At 50.8% G+C, this 22012-nt stretch overlaps 1 protein-coding gene across 2 annotated transcripts in view; it reads right to left on the reverse strand.

Annotated features, from left to right (window-relative positions):
- The window catches only part of TTC7B (tetratricopeptide repeat domain 7B), a 237217-nt gene that overhangs the window by 207572 nt on the left and 7633 nt on the right, over positions 1-22012 (reverse strand). The window contains exons 2-3 of one of the 2 annotated variants that reach the window (XM_061181165.1): positions 6148-6302; positions 2333-2501 (exon numbers count right to left, since the gene is read on the reverse strand). In XM_061181165.1, the coding sequence (XP_061037148.1) occupies positions 2333-2501; positions 6148-6302 (324 nt within the window). Of the gene's footprint in view, positions 1-2332; positions 2502-6147; positions 6303-22012 lie in introns of those variants that run through there. The other variant, XM_061181166.1, reaches the window with a different exon arrangement.

Here is a 22012-nt window from a genome sequence, read left to right on the forward strand (position 1 = left end):
GTAGGGCCCCGGGCAGCATATCTAACATCCCTGTGCCTCGGTTGTCTCATCTGTAAAATGGAGAAAATAATAGTGTCTACCTCATAGGGTGATGGTGAAGCTTGGCTGACATACCCAAATGAGGGCCACAGTGCCTGGCACACAGTAGGCACCATATCATTCCTAGTAACCTCACCCAGTCTCATTTCCTTTGTCTGTAAATTAGGGGTTTGGAGGATTAAAGAGACAATAAAACCCTAACGTGGTGTTGGCCCGTAGGAGGTTCTCATAACTGAATGATGTTGGCTTCTGATTCCCAACAAGCCGAGGCTATATTACCTGGCCAGGGGAATCTGCTCCCGGCCATGGCTGCAAGAGCAGATGTGGGAGTTCATGGACATTGACTCTGGCTGAGACACTGGGTCGAGTCAGACCTCAGGGGACCATGGAAAAGTTGAGGTGACCTGTGAAAGTGTGCAGGTCAATTCCCCGGCCGACAGCAGCATACAGGTGGCACAGGGGAGGGGCGTGGGCTGGTGCATGCCCATCCAAGGTGCACCTGGGCTTTGCTCCAGCCCAGTCTTACTCTGGTGAAGTGAGGGGACAGGTCTTCCCTTCTCCCATGAGCCAGCCAGCATGTCCCAAGAGCCAAATGCCTCAGCCCCGTGGCTGGGGCCCACTGCTCATCACACACCACCCAGGGCCAGACTCGGGGACCAAGCCTCCCGTCCCCCTTGCCCACTTTGCATGGCAGCCGTGAGACTAAGCTGGTGGTGCCACCTGCAGACAGTCTGCCCCACCAGGCCGTCTCAGAGCCCAAATCAAGACCTGAGCTCTTGGTGCTAATCAGGCCTTAGAGCCATGCTCCTCCCCCAAAGGACAAACCAACTCCTGGCTACAAGCCAGCAGGCCCCAGGTCAATCAGGTGACTGGAAACTGCCAGAGGAAGCCTTGTTCTTGCTGCACAATATTGTTCCTGGCCCCAAATCTCTCTCTCTCTCTCACACACACACACACACACACACACAGCTCCCATAAGCCTAAGGCATGTGAGGTGCTAGGTGAACACCAGCGAGAAAAGAGGCCAGCTGTGTGGCACAGACCTCAGACAGATGCACGCCCAGGCCCAGGCCCTCAGAAGCCCTGATGTGCCCATTAAACTGCCAGAGTGCCCTGTCAGAGTGACAGCATCCTTTCCCAGCCCACAGGGACATTGAGAAGATTAAATAGAGGAACCTAAAAGTGCTTGAGCAAGGTTCCCCAGGGAACTGGGTGAATATGTCACCCCTGTCACAAGGCTCTTTAAGTGTGCCTTGGCTGGGTCTTTGTTCAACATCGCATAGGATAACCAAGGCAGACAGCCGGCTGCATACCAGTGGTCAGCTCAATGCTGTTCTAGAGGGTCAACCCACCCAGGGTCCGGGCCTCTGTGTGGCCACAGTCAGCCACATTGCATGGTTTGGATGGTAGGTGGTAGGAAGGAGAGGAGCTTCTTTCAGAGGGTCTCCTTCTTACTGAGGCCTTTATAAATCTACTTCAAAGTGTCCCTCCTCCTCCAGGAAGCCTTCCTGGCCCTGCTGGCCTACAGTGACCTCTCCTGCCTCTGAAAAGCTGTTACCGGGCCTGGCTTTTTCCATTTGCTGTTTTGTTTGGGGCTGACATTTAAAAATATCATTTAGTAAGTGCTTTACATACATTATGTGGCTTAATCCTCATAACTCTATGAAGTGGATGAGATTACACTCATTTCATAGATGAGGAAGTAGAAACTTGGAAAGGTCAAATAATGTGTGTGTCCTGGCTTTCTGTCATTTTTTTCCCCGTGGGACTGCACTCCCTCACATTAGATTACAAACTCCTCTGTGGCAACCAGGGCAACATTTCCCCCTTCTATCCCCTGAGCCCCTAGGCCCCCAGGTAAACACCGCATGGCTGGCTGTTTCAGTGACCACTGAGCCTTAATTATCCCAGAGGTGGCACTGATGAATAAAAATGAGATCAGCCACATGGCCAACTGGCCATATCATAAGGATCCCTGTATATACGCTGTGCGGCATCTTAATTACCAAGAACGGTCCCTACTTAAGCTGTACATTAATCATCAGGAAACTTTACTGCAATGTTGTTCCTTTGGGGATAACTGAGGGGCCGCAGCTCTAAGGAAACGCCATGTCGCTGGGCTTAAAATGATCCAATGCCTGTGGTGGGGCAACCCCAGGGGCCTCGCCAGGAGCTGCCGGGGTTAAGCCCAGCCAAGGGCACAGGGGTCAAAGCCCAGGATCCAGGGAGGCCCTGCAGCTCCAGACAGCGCGAACCGGGGCACGGCCCCCAGGAGAGCAGGCGTGGGCCTCACCTTTGGTGGCGTAGGCGTCCGCGGCCATCCGCAACCTGTAAGGGGGGACGCCCGTCAGCGGCCAGTCTTCCAGGCCCACCCGGGCATAAATGTTGAGAGCGGCTTCATAGTCTCCTTCAACATAATCCAACTTGGCCATGATCAGATTGGACTCTTGTAGGAATTCTGACTAGAAGGAAAAGGAGAGAAAAAAACATTTTCCTACGATATGATGTGTGATGCTCCCACGGGGCCCCGCGGCTCTCCACACCAAGACGGGCGTGGGAGCCTTCCTGGCGGTACTGCTCACAGGGGCCCCAGAGCGGAAACAGCCCATGTGGCCAGCAGCTGATGAGGGGGGAGGCAAACGGTGGTCTCGCCGTCCCCCGGAATATTACTCAGCCATCATCAGGAACGAAGTACTGACCCCTGGGACCACATGGGTAAACCTCAAGAACATGACGCCGAGTGAAAAAGCCAGTCACACAGGCGACATATATTGGCCAGAACGGTCGAGCCTGCTGAGGCAGAAAGCAGACTAGTGTTGCCTAGGGCTGGGACGATGGGGGTATGGGAGATGACGGCTAATACTTACAGGTTTACTTCTGGGGTGATGAAAATGTTCTAAAATTGACGTAATGGTTGCACAGCTCCTTAATTGTACACTTTAAATGGATGAATTACATGGCACGTGAATTATACTTCAATAAATCTGCTATAAAGCAGGCTCCCCTCAGGCCTCAGGTTTGGGTCAAGAATGGAAGGCGTGCATTATGAACAAAACACACGAGCACCTGTCTCAGAAAAGGAGGCTCCACGGACATCCTGGTGGGTCCTGCTCATGGCACTGGGGGTATACCACAGACTGGAACCCAAATAACCCAAGGAGAGAGGCTTTCTAAATTGGTGCAAAAATCAGGACTTGCTTTCTTTCCAGGGACACACTTCTCACTGAGCTGTTCCAGCTTGCTATGGTTACTGACCCAGGTCCCTTCCCAGAGGCTGCAAGTTCTAACTCTGATGGGCTCGTCTTCCTCTCCATCGGGAGAGGCTGGCTTCCCCAGTCCACACCCACCAACCTCATCCTCAGCCCATCCTCGAGCCCCACTCATCACTGGGGAAAGAAGAGGCGACCCAGCCATCTATATAAGGAAACAGATTTATCACCCTCTCCTAGGCATTCTCATTGGAACCCCAGCTACACAAGGCCGGATTTTCCAGCTTACAGAGGCACACCATGAAGCTGCACTATCCTGTAATCTCTGGCTGAGACGGGGTGGGCGATGCACAGGTAACCAGCCAGAGCATGGCGAAGCCGCTGTTTCAGCCAAGGTGGTCGGCTTCCAGGCAGTCCCTGAAAGGGAACAGGGGCAGCACCGCAGAGGACACAGAACAGGCAAGAGAATGAAGGGAGCAAAAGTGTTTTAAGAGTGGCCGGAGGGAGTGGCACCAATGCAAGACGTCAGAATTATATTTGGAAACAGAGAAAGAAATCAAAGCAGACTGAAGAAAAGAGAAAAAGAGCTGTGAAAAAAAAGCATCCACCACAGGGGTTCCCCACCAGGGAAGGGGACAGGGCAGGCTTGGGTACACTGAAAAGGCTTCCTAGGAGATTCCTGTGTCCTCCCTCTTTCCCCAGGACTGAGACCCATAGGCTGAAAAGCAAACTGCAGGGGGAGGGGGAGGGAGTTCGTGTTTGCTGGGCACAGAGCTTCAGTTTGGGATGATGAAAAGGTTCTGGGGATGGATGGTGGTGAGCTGAATATGAATGCACTTAAAACCACTGAACCTAAAAGATGGTTAAAATGGCAAATTTTATGATATTTATATTTTACCACAAGAAAAAAGTTTTAAAAATTAAACCCGAAAAAATTTTTTAATTAAAAAAAAAGGTAAACTTGAAGGGCCAGATGGAAAATACGCAGGAGCTTGAAAAAATTCCAAGAGTAGAGGCGCAGTACGGATGCACAGTATGGAGCCTTGCTGGGCAAGTCTAATCTATGGCCTCGTGCAGAGGAGGAAACAGCTTGGCCAAGGCCCCTGGGCTGAGGGGGAGAGGGGAGCAGCTCCAGCCCGGTGCCATGTTACCTTGCCTGTGACAAGCGCAACTTTCTTTGAGTTGAATCAGAAGCCAGGCCTCCTGACTCCTCGTCCAGGCTCTTTTTGCCACCACACGGCTACCTCGCTCTGGTCTCTCCAGCCTCAGTTCACTTGTGTTTTGTGGGCACCTGTGTCTGCACAGGGCTTTCCCTAGCTCCCAGCTAGGAGACACCCGAACTTAAGGTCAAGAGGAGAGGAAATTTCACATCAGCCAGTGTGAGTGGGTCAACCCGCCCAAGCAAGAGCAATACGACTTTGGAACACTCTTTATAAGGCAGAGGGAGCTAAAAAATGGCAACAGGAGAAAAGTTCTCTAGGTAGAACCAATAAAATAGCAAAAACTGACATGTATCTAGTGCTATTCAGTTGTGAAAGAACTTCTACACCTGAGACTCAAAACGACCTTGAGCTAAGTACACTTACAGATAAAAAATGTGAAGCTCAGAGAGGTTAAGTAACTTCCCAAGGTCACACAGCTTATAAATCCTCAACTGGAAAGCAAACTCAGAATTCTAAGTTGAAATTCAATGTTCTTACTACCGCACTGGGTTGTGGAGGATGGAGAGCAAAAACTATGAGCATGTGGTAAAATTAAAGGTTAATTTTTCCGGATGAAGGTAGGGGGATTCGAAGTGGGATAGAAACTAGCCAGGTGCCAGGCCTGGAGCAGTGATCTTCAACCTCTCCCCCCAACACAGAGTCTCACCCTTATACCTCCTGGAAGGACACTTGAGTCTGACCAGCTGTCACTATGAGGTCCCCCCACCCTTTCCCACTGATTAGGACCCACCAATGTCACCAGAACCAACTTCGTTAAGAACAACTGACATGGAGACAACTGTCCCTAACTCTGAAGAAAAGTGAAGGAAGGAAGGAAGGAAGAAAGGAAGAAGTCAGAGCTTTAAAAGTTCACTGAAGACTGCCCTTCCCCAATAGAGAACACATCCGAGATTTTAAAGGGACCCTAAAGAAGCTGACAGGAATGGTGGGATGCAGTCAGCTATCTGAACAAGACTGACTTCAGGAAACCAGTAAGAGCCAGACTTCAGGCAGGGAAGTGTCCAGAAACCAGTAAGTGAGGTAACAGGGTGGGGAAGGGGGCAGGGGGGAGGGAAGGCAAGATGAAAGAGATTCAACGAAGCAAGCAAGGAAAGACGTGAGGGGGAGAGGGAAAGCTGGATATACAGACCAGGAAACAGGGAAGATGAAGAGAAGGGCAGCGCTTAGGGTTTCCTGTGCCATGAGGATTAGGGTCATTGCTCGGGCAGACGGAAGTTCCTGCCCTGGTTCCCTCCCACACCAGGGTACCAGGCCTGCCGGCGCCAATATGCACCCCACTCTGGGCCAGAGCGGCCTGGGACATTCACGAGCTGCATATTTTAGGCAGGATATCGTGCGGTAAGTGACACTCCTGATTAACTTCTCTCTTTTCAGGAGGACAAAGTGTCAGATTGAGTCCTGGGCCCCAGATAACAGCTTTATTCCAAGCACCTGGGGAAGATTAGTGCCATTTCTCAGGATAATGTGTCATTAGAGACTCTCATCAGAGAGAACCTATTGGTCTGGAAGCCCCACATCAATTGCACAGGGAGTTGGCCTGCTCCTCAGAAGACAAGCCACAGATGTGCTCCGCCCATCGCCCAGTTTGTCCCTGGGCATCCTTCCCGAGCACACGCTGCCCAGAGGAGGTACAGCCAGCATATCCCTCTAAGCCCTCATCCCGAGGCGCACGGTACCTTGAGGTTCCCTCGGTCCAGGGCAGCGGTCAGATGCTTGCGGACCTCAGTCAGCTGGGGCCTGGGGCCTCGGGGACTGGCCCCCTGCCGCAGGGGGTGTTCCTTCAGGAACTGCTCCAGCTTTGATTCCCCAAGGAGGAGTTCTGCCATGTCATCTACAAAGAACACAGTGAGAAGCTAAATGGGGGTGAGGAATGGTCTGTGGGCTGGGAACTCCCCAAGGACCTCAGGGCCATCTGACAGTGAATTCTCTTAATTAAGAATGTTCCAGAGTATGAATGCAAAAGGGTGGTAGCTCAAGCATTCATTCCTCTGTCCCGTATTTATTGAACTAGAAAGATGGATACTCGTTAATGTGGACAGAGCTCAAGTTCAGTAGAAAACACAAAGTTGTCTTACGATTTATTCAGCATGATCGCTACAAAACACACAAAACCCAATACTCTGTATTTTTCAGAGACAATGCAGTGAAATCTTCTAGCTCTTTTGTGGTCTTTATACATGGACATGAGCTGATAGAAAGTCTTGTGTACTCAGATTCTTAAAACAAGTTTGTGTCAAAATGACCTGAATGCATGCAGTCTGTTTCTGCCTAAAAGTCAAAGCTCTACAGACATGATATCTGGGAATGTTTGTATGAAGGTTCTGCTCCTAAGAGTGCATTACTTATACTTGTAACTTTGTTAATGTCTGTGTTGGCTTGTTAATTAGAATAAAAACCTCACTCCAGGAGCAGCTCTTTGGAATCCACACATCCAGATTGCTCTGAGTAAACCCAGAACAATTCATACACCAGCCTGAACACAGACTATTTTTTCTATGAAGGGACAGAACATAATTGTATGAAAATATAAAAGCAATTTTTAAAGGTCTGGAAGGATATGCCTCAAACCCATGGCAGTAGTTACCACGGGGGTACAGGAAGGAGAACCTCAACGGGGGTTAGTGGCCAATTAGACTTTAGCTTTATCTGTAATGTCCTGGCCCTAGAAAGGAGAACAGGTTTGCCCATTATCTGTGTAATCTAAAATTAACTAAAAAAAAATATCACAGAGGACCCACTGAGATTTTGGGAAGTAGGTCTACCGAAGGCCGAGAGCTGTAACAAGAGCCTTTCCAAGTGCTCTGGTCAGTGACCCAAAGCTGCTGAATCTATAGTTCTCAGCAGTGCCTCTGTCTGTGCACTGTGGAGCCGAAAATAATCTTTTAGAGATGAGACCGAGGGTCCTGGGAGGAACCAAGCAACACAAAAACAGAGCTGAGTTAGGCTACTGAACACAAGAATTCTTCAGCTGTCCAAGAAGAGAAAGCAATTGCCTACAAGATGCGGAGGACATCAGGCTTGCCCCGTGGCCGCATCAACACCGAGGGCCGTAAGGCCATGTCGGCACAGAGCCCGGGGATACGGAGCAAAGCCCACGTGGACAGGCCAGCCCAAACAGCAGCTTCCTCCCAGAAGCATGAGTCCTTCCTGAGAATGAAATCCAGCTAATAAAGAAATCCAGGGCTCAGGGATGAAGGACATGTAGGCAGAGGCCTGCAGGCCTACGAGAATTACAAAACAGAACATGACTGTTATAAATTAATATGATGCAAAAACAATAATACGTCAAAAACTGGGAGGAACTTCAGGGGGCCATGCCCTCATCTTTCAAAACACTGTAATATATGTTTAAGCAAAAAAAACAAACATGACTCCAATCTTCTTAAAGCTTTATTGGGGACTTCCCTGGTGGTCTAGTGGCTAAGACTCCACGATCCCAATGCAGGGGGCCCAGGTTCGATCCCTAGTCACTAGGGAACTAGATCCCATATGCTGCAGCTAAGAGCCCACGTGCCGCAACTAAAAGATCCCACATGTCGCAACTAAGACCCGGTGCAGCCAAATAAATAAATATTTTTTTAAAAAAAGCTTTATTGGACTCTTTAGGAAATGACTGTCACATGGTGAAGCATTTATTTGGAGCTCAACAATTCCTTCGGATTCAGTTTCTTCTTTCCATGAATACTTACTAACACCTTATTTTCTAAATAGTGCACTGCCGTCCAATAGAAATATATGCAAGCCACATGTTACTTTAAAACTTGTAGTAACTATATTAAAAAAGAAAAAAGAAACAGGTGAAGTTAATTTTACTAATATATTTTGTTTAACTCAATATATCCAAAATATTATCAGTTTAACCAGTAATCAGTATTTTTTAAGTTATTGAGATATTTTACATCCTTTTACATATTAATTTTTCTAAATCCATTGTGTACTTTACACTTATAGCACATCTTGATTCAAACCTACCACAATTCAAGGGGTCAATAGGTACATGTGGCTAGTGGCTACTCTACTAAACAGGAATATGATCACTATTTATAAAAGTGTGTCTATTTTTCTTTAAATCTGTCTGTATCCCTACAGAGACATCTAGAATGATTATCACTGGAGGAAACGATAGGAATTTCTGAATGATAATATTTGGGATAATTTTTAAGCTCTCATCTTTCAAGTTTGAATTATTTATATTGAGCAGAATCATTTAATATTACTTTTAGAAAAAATGAACTCTTCTATAAAAATTGGAAATAAATTAAAAAATATATATATATATATATATATCAGGATATTAATAGTGGTTATTTCTGAGTGGTAAGACTATCAGTATACTTTGAATTTCTTTTCTGTATACTTTAAGCTTCCAAAAAATAAAATAAAGTAAATTGGGATTCAGAGTCCTAGATTTAAATCTCAGTTTGTTGCTCTGTGACTTTGGCCCTAGGATTTAACCTCAGCATTTTGGGGGGTAATTCTAAGAAAGGCTCTCTGGACACATGAGCTGAGGATTCCTCTCTCCCCATTATTCCACATTATTCCGCATTATTCTGAATTAGTCCGCATCATTCCCTGCCCCTCCAGCTCACCTCCCTGCTGTTGATCTTCTGCCCCTGCATCTGGAAACGGCTGCCGGGAGCAGAATCGCCAGGCCAGCAAGCAGAAAGGACAATAGATCAGGACCTCTGCTACCTGCTGCATCTTTCTAGCTGTGGGACCAGGGGCATACTGAAGCATCAATTCCCCCATTTATAAAATGGGCACAGTACTGTGACCATAGCAAGACTGCAGAATGGAGCTAATGAGTTCTTAGTAAGGACTATGCGGTGACCTGGAGTGACCACACCACTCAGCTGGGCCTTAGAGGATGAGTAGGATCTGGACTGGCAAACAAGACAGGGAAGGGTAAACTAGGCTGAGGGAACAGCATAGCATTGGAAAGGTGCAAAGGCAAGCTTCCTTTGCATTGAACAAAGTGTCTGGAGAACAGGGTGTGGTGAGTGAGAAGACCAGCTGGGGTCAGATCTCAAGAGACTCACCGGTTCACCCTCCCCCACCTCCCTACCCAGCCCCATCACCACGGGGTGACGCCCAAATCCCTTAGCATGGAACACAGGTCCTGGCCAAGTTCTCCACACGTGCCAGCCAGGTTCACTCCTCCAAGCCTTTGCCGTGCTCTGGGAACAGTGTTGGCCGTTACTGATCTCTAAGCGCTGTGGATCTCCTCCCCGACATGCCCCATCCCAAGCCACCCCCAGCTGTCCCAGCAACCTTGAGCACCCCAATCCCTTCTAGACTCTAAGGAGAGGCTTAAAGGAAGAACCTGAGTGTCATTTATTTTTGAGTCCCAGGGCCGGGCACAACATCTGGCAAAGAGTGACAATAAATGGTGAATTAACTCGATGACAGGCAGAGGCATTTGGGCTGCACCCTCCAGGGTAGGCCTGTCCCTGCCTGTGGCAGAATCTGCCAGTCGCCCCCTTCATTCTCCCCTTCTTTCTTTAGCATTAGAATGCCCAGGTTTCATCAGTGCACATAGCTTCCCAGGGCCCCTGGGAGCTAGATGCTGCATGTGACTCAGTTACAGCTGATGGGATACACGCAGCATCTGGACCAGGGCCTTAGGGGGGATAAGCTTGCCGTCCAGTCCCTCTTCATCCAACCTTACCCGCCGGGATGTGGCTGTGCTGACAGATACTGGCAACCTGTCCCAGACCACAAGGTGGAAGCCATCTACTGAGGACACAAGGACCCTTGGTCTCTAACACCCAGGAGCTGCCACAAGCCCTGGGCGCTGCTTATGGTCAACTAGTACACGAGAGAGAAACATTAACTTTTACCTTGTTCTGCTCAAGTCGCTGTTATTCTGACCTTTGTTACAGTGGCCAAACTCGTATCCTAACTAGATCTCCCAAACACAAAACAGGCTTTCAGTTGAGAAACACTGTCTGAGAAAACTTACCCATGCCCATCCCCAAGTTCACTGCTTTCTAAACAGAACTCTGCAGAACCCAACTGAGGGCTTTGGTAGAACCTCTAGACTCTTCACCTCTCCTCTTTCATTGGTTTTTACTTCCTAGGCTTGCAAAGATGTTTATGTAAACAAGGGGCTGCAGAGTTGAAGAGGAGTGTACAAACCACTCCCTAGTGCTGTGTGGGATTCACGTCCCTTTGTGTTCAGCGATCTCCTAACGCTGGGGCAACGCACCAGAGTCTTTTTGTTGTTGTTTGTTTTTTGTTTTGTTGGTTTTTTAAATTTATTTATTTTATTTATTTATTTTTGGCTGCATTGCGTCTTCATCACTGCACCAGGGTTTTCTCTAGTTGTGGCGAGCGGGGGCTATTCTTCGTTGTGGTGCATGGGCTTCTCATTGCGGTGGCTTCTCTTGTTGCAGAGCATGGGCTCTAGGCGTGCGGGCTTCAGTAGTTGTGGCACGCAGGCTCTAAAGCCCAGGCTCAGTAGTTGTGGTGCACAGGCTTAGTTGCTCCGCGGCATGTGGGATCTTCCCGGACCAGGGATCGAACCCGTGTCCCCTGCTCTGGCAGGCGGATTCTTAACCACTGCGCCACCAGGGAAGTCCACGCACCAGAGTCTTGATTCAAGACGTGAAGAGAGCCTAGCGCTCTCAGAGCAGCAAGGTGGGCCCTGGCAGAGGTTCAGCTGAGAAGAAGAGGCTCTCCTCAGAATTAGGAGACAGCGCCCCTTTTCTCATGGAGGTTCTGGTCCTTCAAGACCATTTAACATGGTGCGGGCTCTAACAAAGATGCGTGTAGCTCTGGCTGGGTGGAGGAGAAGGAGGAGGAGACAAAACCTTCACCAAGAGTGTGACAGGTATATGTTTTCAAGGAGGAAAATATGGGGAAGGGCATTCCAGGCAGAAGGAACAGAATATGCAAAGGCATGACGCAGACCAGCTGCTTGGGGAAACTCCAAGAGCTGAACCATGAAGGGCGGGGAGAGGGAGAGGAGGTAGTCGGGGGAGTTTCCTGTCAGATAGGCAAGGATCAGCTCCTCAGTTCCAAAAGGAGCTGCACATTCTGAGTAAAGAGCTTACAATCTAATTTGAAATTTAGCATGGTGGCTACAAAATCATTTTTGAAATTTTTAAAATTTCCAGGCTCTCATTAATCTCCCAAGCAAATTATGTTTTCTTGGCCTCCCTTCAAAAAAGGTGACTTCCCCGCCACTTACTCTCCCAACGAGGAGGACAGCAATCTTAAAAATATCAAACAGCTCAGGGCTTCCCTGGTGGTGTGGTGGTTAAGAATCCGCCTGCCAATGCAGGGGACACGGGTTCGAGCCCTGGTCCAGGAAGATCCCACGTGCTGCGGAGCAACTAAGCCCGTGTGCCACAACTACTGAGCCTGCGCTCTAGAGCCCGTGAGCCGCAACTACTGAGCCCAAGTGCCACAACTACTGAAGCCCGTGCACCTAGAGCCCGTGCTCCACAACAAAGAGAAGCCACTGCAATGAGAAGCCCGCGCACCACAACGAAGAGTAGCCCCCCCTCGCCGCAACTAGAGAAAGCCCGTGCGCAGCAACTAAGACCCAATGCAGCCAAAAATTAATTAATTAATTAATTATTTTAAAAAATCAAGCAGCTCATGCCAGAGAAATTATGCAGAAGCTGCAAGGCTAGTGATGGAGGGGGCCCCACGGGTGCTGGCCAAGGACCGCACAGCTTCCCAAACAGAATCCACTATCGACAAAAGAAACAGACGTCCCCCACCCCGCTGTCATGGCCCAACCGTGTGTCCCGCTACATGCCGGGACCATGAGGCATAAGGAAATAAGGCACCTCGGGGCACACAAGGAAATGAATTCCCACTGTATTAAAGAATTAAATATAAAAGAGGATCAAAATGTTAAAAATAGACTTTCACTTCCAGCCAAGACGGACCGAATTTACCCTCCCATCTAAAATAAACACAAAAACAAGACAGAATATATGAAAAAAAAAGAAAAGCAGTTTTCCAGACATTGGACATCAGGCAAGAGAGGAAAGTGATCCCAGAGAACTGGGTAGCAAACAAGGTGCACCCTACAATTGCCTTGAGAGCTTTCCAGTCGCAACACAGAATCCTGCTCCTGAAAGACTTAAATCTGAGTGTCTCTTCCCCCACTTGCCTATTCACACCCCCAGGCGCAGGGGAGAGCATCAGGACTGCAACGTGGGGCCGGGGTGTACTTCCTGGGATGGGGAAGCCCAGTAGTACTATGTGAGAAACAGCTTTGGCCTCAGGCAGCCGTGGGCTTGAATCCCTGCTCCTCTGTTTCCTAGCTGTGTGGCACTGGACAAGTTACTTAACCTCTCTGAGCCTTAGTTTCCTCACCTTTCGCTACTGTGAGGCGCTGGGATACTGTCCTGGCGCTGGGATTCAAACCCAGATGGCTTCTGCCCCATCTTCCCAGCAGGTCAGGCACAAACCATGTGGACGTCAGCTTCAAGAGAAGGAGCCCAGCTTCCTTCCCAGCCCTGGCCAAGCTGGGACGGGCAGTTTCTAAGTCCCTCTCCTGCTCCACCTGCTGGGATTCTCAGGTGACCGAAGTGAGGGGTGAGGACTCCAGGGGCCCAGGGGCTGGTTTCAACTTTCCCACTGGCATTTTTGGGGGTTTGAGGTGGCAGAAACCAGCTTCCCAGTGACAAATAGAGAGGAAGCCTGAAGCCAAACAGAGACCACTCCCGAGGGCCCTCACCAGGCAGAGTGTGGGGAATTAGCCCCCGGCAGGGGACTCTGGTCCCCGGTTCATGTCCACAGACAGTCCCATGGGCCTCGCAGCCGGCTCGGCTCTGTGCCCAGGTGGCCCCGGCACCCCCCGCCCCCCAGGGAAGGAGGAGGTGTGCCCTTTGCCACTTGAAGTGACTGCCCCTTCCTCACAGCCTTCTCCCTTGTGGGATAAACAGCTGACACCCAGAGATTTGATCAGATGGGGAAGAAAAAACTTTGGTTTCTACTCTGTTCAGGGAGTACTTGATATCAATATAGAAAATCTCAACTACTCAGTTTACATGTCAGTAGAGAAGCATTAGGTCTATTCAAACCATTCCTGCTGGGGCTCCAATCCTAGAGGAAAAAACCAGCCCCTACGGAAGGAGGAACTGGTTTGTCCCCTTTGTTATCCAGCAAGACAGCCAGGCTCTCCATTTCCCAGTCTCCGTATGAACTCTGAATTTCATCCCCGAGTCTCTCTGGCTTCTTGTAAATCACAGGTACCTTAATGTTTGCAGCACGTGTGACCCTCCTGCCTCCCAAAGAGTGTTGACAAGAAAACAGAGACCATCAGATAGTGTTGGGAGGAGTATAAATCGATAGGAGTGTCTACAGAGGGCAACTCAGCAATACCTACAAAACAATGTTCGTACCTGTACCATCCGACCCAGAAATTGAGTTTTAGCAAATTCTCCCATAGATACACGCACTCTTGAGCACAAAGATGTACGTATAGGGATGTTTAGTTTACTACATGCAGCCCTACTGGTAATGGCAAAGGACAGGAACTACGGCAGGGGGCCTGTTAAATGAATGACGGTACACCCCAGGCAATGGGACAGACTGTGTCCATTAAACAAAGGGAACAGATCTAAACACAGCTCTGTGGTACCCTGGTTGCACAAATGGCCCCAGGTCCTCATGCCTCCCTGAGTCCACGTGCTTCGTGGCCTTTCCCATTGACCCTGGGCTTGGCCACATGCCTTGCTCCAACTGATAGGACAGGAGCAAATCTGATGCACACAGAAGCTCAGAAAAAGGCTTATTCACTTCTACTTCCCTCTTGCTTCTCCGCAACCACCATGAGAACATGCTCGGCTGGCCTGGACCTAGGAGGCTGAAAGGTCACGTGCAACAGAGCTGAGTTGTCTCAGGTGAGACCCAGCCAGGTAAGAGCGCCCAGCCAAGGGCAGCAGCATCCCTGAGCTGACCCACGGCTGGCCACCGAGGCAGGAGCAAGCTCTGATAAGCCCACAATCATGAAAAACAATAAAATGTGGTTGTTTTAGGCACTAAGTGTTCCGATGGTTTGTTACAGAGTAATATATAACAACTCAAAGACAGATACAAAATAGGGAGTGCAGTATGTCACTACTGTGTGTAAAAGCCAAAAACCAACAATATACTTTCTTATAAATGTATAGGTACACAGCGCGTTTCTGAAAGGGCCCCCAGGAAAGGTTGTTTCAGTGGAAGGGAGCAAGAGGACACAGAGATGATGTAAGGAGGCAGCTACTTTCACTATATACTCCTTTGCATTATTAGGTCTTAATAACCATGTACATTCGTTACCTAGAAAGTATTAACTGGTTAATTTAAAATGAAAAAAGATGGTCCGTGTTACAGTGTACTCTGCATCCAGAGCGGCTGGTCTGGACGCCCACAGAGGGCTTCCCACGACCTACTCCACCATCTCAGAACCATGTGAAGATGTTTTTAGTCTGCAGTTACTACTGAGAAATGATCACCCACTCTCCCTGGGCCGCCAGCCTCTCACACACACTCTCCAGGCCCTCAGCATCCTTCCAAGGCCGTGTCTCACCAGAGGGTGCCTGGACATGCTGTGCCTGCCTCCCTTCTCCTGCCAAAGTTCGAGGCATCGTCTGAGATGCATTTCAGGGTCCGCCGGGAGACGCTTCCTCCGCTCCCTCCGCCTGAGCTAACCACATACCTCACAGGGCTCTGCACATGCAGGCACCAGCCAGCCCGCGCCAGGACGTACAGCAGCGAATGAGACAGGAGAGGCCTCTGCCCCCAGGGAGCTTACGTTTCTGGACAGAGGAGACAGAGACAAACCAGAAAAAGGCCAGACAGTGGTAAGAGATGTGCAGAGAACTAAAGCAGGGTGGCGTGACAGTGAGCAAGTGTATGGCTGCTTGAAACTGGGTGGTCAGATCAGAGCAAGAGTCTCCAAGGAGAGGCGTTTGACACTTGAATGATGTGACAGTCAGCCATGCAAACGGCTGAGGGAGCAGCATCCTCTCAGCTCACGTAGGGGCCCCAGGTGGGGACACAGCTGGTGTGTTCTAGCAACAGCAAGAAGGCCAGCGTGGCTGGAAAAGAGGGAACAGGTCAAGGTGGGGATAGACAGAGAGGCAGATCATGAACATTCTCACAGACTGAGGTGAGGAGTCTGGCATTCACTCTAAGTGCAATCGGAAGTCTTTGGTTGGGGGCTGGGGGTAAATTGGGGTGTGCAATGATCTGATGTAGGTTTTGGAAAGATGCCTCTGTCTGCTGTGCGGAGAATGAACTTGGGGTTGGAGCATGGCAGAGGCAAAGGCAGAGCCAGTTAGGTTGCTGTAGTAGTCGGGCGAGAGGTGAGAGACACTTGGACAAGAGGGTAAGTGGTGAGAAATAGCGCAGAGAGGGAGAAATCGTTTGAGTGAGACATAGTTTGGAGATAAAATAAACCAGACTAACTAATGGAATGGACTGGAGCTATGGCAGACAGAATAGGAGCCACCCCTCGCCCCATCAAGACGTCTATGTCCTAACTTCTGGAACCTGTGGATATGTCACCTTGCCTGGCAAAGGGGACTTTGCAGATGTGATTAAGTTAAGAATCTTGAAATGGGAGGATTCTCCTGGATTATCTGGGTGGGCACATTGGGCCCCTAGAAGAGGGAGGTAGGAGGGTCAGAGTCAGAGAAGAAGACGTGGTGATGGAAGCAGAGTGAGAGAGACTGGAGGACACTGAACCACCGGCTTTAGAGATGCAGGTGGGGCCACAAGCCAAGGAGTGCGGGCAGCCTGTAGAGGCTGGACAAGGCGAGGACAAAGACTCCTCCCTACAGCCTCCGGAAGGAATGCAGTCCCGTCGATACTTGATTTTAGCCCAGTGAGACCCATTTCCTATTTCTGACCTCCAGAACCGAAAGAAAACAAATCTGTATTGATTTAAGCCAGTAAATCTGCAGTAATTTGTTATAGCAGCAGCAGGAAACTAATGCACGAGGGTTGAGGAAAGGAGAGGATTAAAGGTAAATTCTAGATTTTAGATTGCACAGTGGAGCAGACAGTGGTACCACTCTGCCATGTACTGAGGTGAGGAAGAAAATACCCAAGAGTTCTGTGTTAACCAAGTTAAATGACACTTGATATCCAAGTAGAGAAATCAAGTCAGTGGACGAGGGTGCACATCAAAGCTGGGGGAGACTGAGTGGGAAGGACCAAGAAAGAGAGACTGAGATTAGAAGTTTCCAGAAAGAGGGAGTGGTCAAGTGGGTTCAAAGCAGCTGGAATATCCAGGAAGATAAGAGCATAAATATAACCATTACGTTTGGTAACATGGAGGCAACATCGGGGGGTGGAGGGGGGAGACCTTAACATGAGAAGGTTCGGGGAAGCCCAGGGGATACAAGCCCAGCCAGGGTGAGCACAGGAGATGACGATTCTCCGAAGAGCCTTTGCCAAAAGGGAACAGAGAGATGAGGCAGTAATTAGACAGCGATGTAGGGCTAAGGACGGTTCCAATAGGAAGTCTCAGGCATGTGTGCATCCTACAGGGCATGGTCCAGGAGAGCCAGACAGAGAGACAGAGAACTGATCCAGGGAGGCAGAGAGTGGACTGCAGAGGCCAATCTGGGAAGGCGAGGACGGAAGGGATTCAGAGCAAAGGGATTCAGGGCTGCAGGCCTTTGGAAGGAACTGAGGCCCCCAAGCAGGGCAGGAGGAAAGCGGGTCAGCTCGGGGGGAGGAAACGAGCTGGTCTCCTGATTGTTTCTATTTCCTCAACAAAGAATGAGGCAAGGTCATGAGCGAGGGGTGACAGCAAGGCATTCAGAGGATGTACAGGGTCTAAGAAGAGAAAAGAACGTGTGCGACAGACATTTTGGAAAGGGGGAACGCAGACCTACTGGAGGAGGGGCAGTGCCTTGGTGAGGTCACTGGTCACCAAGGGCACGTGGTCGGCAAGGTGAGGGCGATCCTCAGCCAGACCCACGAGTAGGTAGAGCTGGGCCGAACCAGGGTAGGGACACTGTCACGGAGGAGGATGGGGAAGAAAAGGGCACACACCTTGACTAGAAAATATGGATTACATGTCCTACACCTGTTTCAAATCTAAGTCAGGTCATGTCACCCCTCCCCTCAAACCCTGCAGTGGCTCCCCCCTCACCCAAAGTGAAAGCCAAGATCCTTGTAACTCATCACCTCAGCTCTGACCTCCATCCTATCGCTCTCACATCCACGCTCCACCTCCGCTGCTCAGCACACAGCAGGTGTTCCGTACACACTTCTGGAATGAGTCAATCAATAAGCATGTCTCCCCTCCACAGACATGGCCCAACCAAGTACCGTAGTCTCTGGAGACGCAGCTCCCTCCGCCGGGGTGCCTGGCACACAGTCGGGGCATGATGCTCACTGAGACCAGACCTCCCCATGTCTACCTCAGGCCCCACCGCTCCCCTTCCACTATCTTTGTTTAAATTGTGACCCAGCTCGGAGGGCCCAGCTACTTGGAACTCTGACTGACAGGCAAAGATGGCGTGAGGCAAAGAGTAAGGAGCTCAAAAGAAGCTGGCAGAAACGACATTCTGGGATCGTCAGGGTCCAGGCCTCGTGCCAAAGCCTCCTCATATCCATGCACAATGCAGAAGCTGAAGGACAGGATGGGAGAGTAAAACGTGGGAACAGAAGACTGTGCTTCCTCTGCGCTGGCAGAGTAGACAACTATGCTGGACACACACACACGCATGCACACACACGCAAGCACACGCTCACACACGCACACACACGCATGCACACACACACACGCACGCACGCACTTCCCCTAGAGAAACCTGTCTAAGAAAAGACAAGGTAACTTGGAAGTCATGAGCTTGGAGTTGGCCTGACCTGTCCCCAGAGCTCCGCAGGGCAGGAAGTGAGTCTAACGAGCAGGGGGGCTGTTATCAGGCCAGCCCAGAAGGCTTGGAAATGGCTCTCTCAGGAAGCCAGCCCCAAACAGGCTTGTTAAACGTACACACACACGGACTCAGCAAGCTCCTCCTGAAGATCCAAAGCCCCAGTCCAGTCCTTGCCTTGAAGGGGTAGGGTCTGTAGGGAGGCGGGCACCACCAAGTCCTGCACGGTGGTGTGCAAAGACCAGCAGGGACACTCAGCAGGGTGTGAGAAGCAAGTGAGGTCTGAGGGGCCTGAGGAATTTCTCCAAGTGAGACTCCAGGCAGAAGGGTGACTGCACACCACCGGCGTGTGTGCTGGGGCAGGGCGGGGAGGAGGCTGCCACAGGGTGTGGGGCGGCTACGACGGGCCAGGGAGACCCACTTTCCCAGGCCTCCAGGCCCAAGACTCAGTGGGGAGCTGACTGCCTTGGCCTGGTGCCTGGTGGACCAGGGAAGGGAGGGTGGCATTGACTGCAGGTCCCTGGGCTGGGCACCACCCCACCCCTCAGGGGTATCATCTCACCAACTGGACACTCCTCCAAGGCTGGCTAACTTGGGAGAACGCTGCTTCAGAACCTACAGGAGCCAGAGGGGGCAGTTCCTCAATGGGGCCCGGCCCTGCAGCAAAGGGGCTGAGCCAGCCCGAACGTGAGGAGGAAAGAGGGATAAGGGGGCAGTGAGGGGACCGGAACCCCTCCCTGGGATGGGCCTCCCAGCAAGTGTCCACCCTGCAGTTGCCCAAGAAACAGGGAGAGAAGGCCACAGGCAGCCAGCCCGAAGAGCGATCCATCAGCCCCATTGCGGGCCCAGGCCAGTCACGCTAGGACGACACCAAGAGGCTCAGATGTGCAACCACGCGCGGGTGGACACTCCCTCCCCGGGGGCCGCCACAGCCCAGTCCCTCCACCACCCCAGCCCTGAGCCCAGTCTGCCAAGTCTCTATGTACTGGACTCAGCGATCCTCGCGTTCCAGGCCCTCAGGACCGGGCTGGCACCCGGGAGGTGCTCGGTAGGTGTCTGATGAGTAAACGAATCCAAGTTAACTCCTCCAGAGCACAGGCCAAGTTGTTCATTGAATAATTAGTTGAGTACCTACTGTGTGCCAGCCATGTGATTGGTGCTTGGGATAGAGCAATGAACAAAAGAACAAAAGGCCGTGCCCTCCTGGGGCGGCCAGCCCAGTGGTCTCATTCATCTTCGTGTCCCCATTACCCATGGCAGCACCCCTACATCCTACCCCAGGCTCGCTGGGTGCTGAATGGGTGGCTGGAAGAGAAGGCCCGAGGCATCTGTCAGACCTGGGCTGAAGCGCTTACTAGTTCCGTGACCCAGCAAACACGGGTGGGTGTCAGCTTCTCAGCACAACAAGAACCCCACCCCCACTAAGCATCTTTGCTATCATTGCTATTATTGTTGTCCTGCCCACTTCGTCCACAGCCTGTAAAGGACTGAGGATCTGGAACTTTCTACCCTCCTTCCACACACAATACTCCTGATGCAGTGAGGCTGCTTGAGATAATGCTTGTGCTAGAAACTGCATTATCTGATTTGTTCCTCGAAGTAACCTTTGAGATAAAGATTGAGGCTCAGAGAAGCTAAGTAGTTCACCCAAGGCCGGACAAGCAGTAAGTGTCGGACCCAGGATTTGAACCCGGATCTAACAGGGCAAAATCCACCGCTTTCTCCTGTACTAGGTTCCTTTCCTCTTTGCTAAAATACCTCCATCCGCTTAAGAGGGTGAACTATTGTCCCACTGCCCAGGACTGAGGGGGCTCCGGGACACAGGACTCTCGGCGCTAAGACCGGGAGAGGCCGCCTAAAGCCACGCTCTGCCAGGCCTCACCCGCCACCCTCGGTGCCCAGTAAGCCAGCTGCACCCTGTAGCCTTCAGCGATGCTGTCACTGTTCTCCTCGGGCCGCAGGTGACGCTGTCCCACCACTTGGACAATCACGCCTCAGTGTGGTCCGGGAACTCCCTGCGCCACAATCCCCCGGGTGCTGGTTAACAACCCTGTTCCCTGAACCCGACGCCACCAAGACTTCCTGAAGCAGAAGCTCGGACCCAGCCTGGGACTCCGGGAAGCTTCCTGTGGCTGGTGACCGGCTCGCTCTACTTCCTCTGGTGCAGCGTCCCCCGCCCTGCTCCACAGGAGGTGCTCCTTAAATGCTAAGAATGCTGGCTGAGGGCAGGGGCTTTCAGACATGCCTGAGGACACAAATCACCGGAGGCTCAATTTTGAAATGCAGATTCCCAGTCCGCATCTTGGACCGAGAATCGCCACCCTAGAGGAGAGGTCTGGCAATCCATAACGTCCGAGCTCCCTTAATTCGGTGCAGCTCAGGGCGTGTCCACGGACCGCCAGCACTGGCACAACCTGGGAGCTTAGAAAGAGCGCAGAAGCCTAGGCCCCAACCCAAACGGGCTGCATCAGAACCACCGCGTGTGGAGCCCTACAAACCGGGCTCTAATAAGCCGGCTCGGTGATTCTTTGATCTGAAAAGTTTAGAAAAACATTAGTGCAGAATAATGGAACTAGAGGCGTAAGTGGGCTAGAGTCCTATTCTATGAACAGCTCCAAGCCTCGGTCTACTCGTGCCCTGAATGGGAATCACAGCCCCGACCCCACTCCCCACGTGGCTGTTGTGATGATTAACCGGGATCCACGTAAAAGTTCATGCTCAGAATCCAGCACACGGCTGAAGCTCAAGAAATGCTTGTTCATTCTCCCTCCTTACTGGCACTGTTTTAACACCCATGAAGTCGGGAAAACTAAGGTTTCAGTGGTTCAAGTCATGTGCACAAGGTCACTCAGAGGGCAAATGCCTGGGGATTCTGACTCCATGTCTCGCAAGCCTGTGAAAGGACCAAAAAACATCTGTTCTGCCTGGTTCTGGCACCTCCACCACGTGCTGTGCTTGATGAACAGGGACAGACAAACCTGGAGGGTAGCAGGGCCTGAGGCCACAACACCAGGTTTCCTGTGGCTACGGCTGCCCTTTATAGTCTACGTGGCTCTCATCTCACCCGCCTGCCAAACTCTGCTCAGTCTCATCTTGGTGGCTGACGGGGATGGTTTTGAGACGTCTCAGAAGACCTCTTCTTATCTGCAGCAACATGGATGGACTTGGAGGGCATTACGTTAAGTGAAATAAGTCAGACAGAGAAAAACAAATACTGCATGATATCATTTATATGTGGAATCTAAACAATACAACAGGGGGCTTCCCTGGTGGCACAGTGGTTAAGAATCCACCTGCCAATGCAGAGAACACGGGTTTGAGCCCTGGTCAGGGAAGATCCCAAATGCCGCGGAGCAACTAAGCCCGTGTGCCACAACTACTGAGCCTGCGCTCTAGAGCCCGTGAGCTGCAACTACTGAGCCCACGAGCCACAAGTACTGAAGCCCGCGCTCTGCAACAAGAGAAGCCACCGCAATGAGAAGTCCGTGCACTGCAACGAACAGTAGCCCCCACTCACCGCAACTAGAGAAAGCCCGCACGCAGCAATGAAGGCCCAACACAGCCAAAAGTAAATAAATAAATTTATTTAAAAAATAAATAAATAAAATGTTTTTATTTAAAAAAAAAGAAGCAGACTCACAGATATAGAGAACAAACTAGTGATTACCAGGTTGGGGGAGAGGGCAATATAGGAGTGGGGGAG

This window comes from Eubalaena glacialis, chromosome 2 (assembly GCF_028564815.1).
Source record: "Eubalaena glacialis isolate mEubGla1 chromosome 2, mEubGla1.1.hap2.+ XY, whole genome shotgun sequence".
NCBI classification, from domain to species: domain Eukaryota; kingdom Metazoa; phylum Chordata; class Mammalia; order Artiodactyla; family Balaenidae; genus Eubalaena; species Eubalaena glacialis.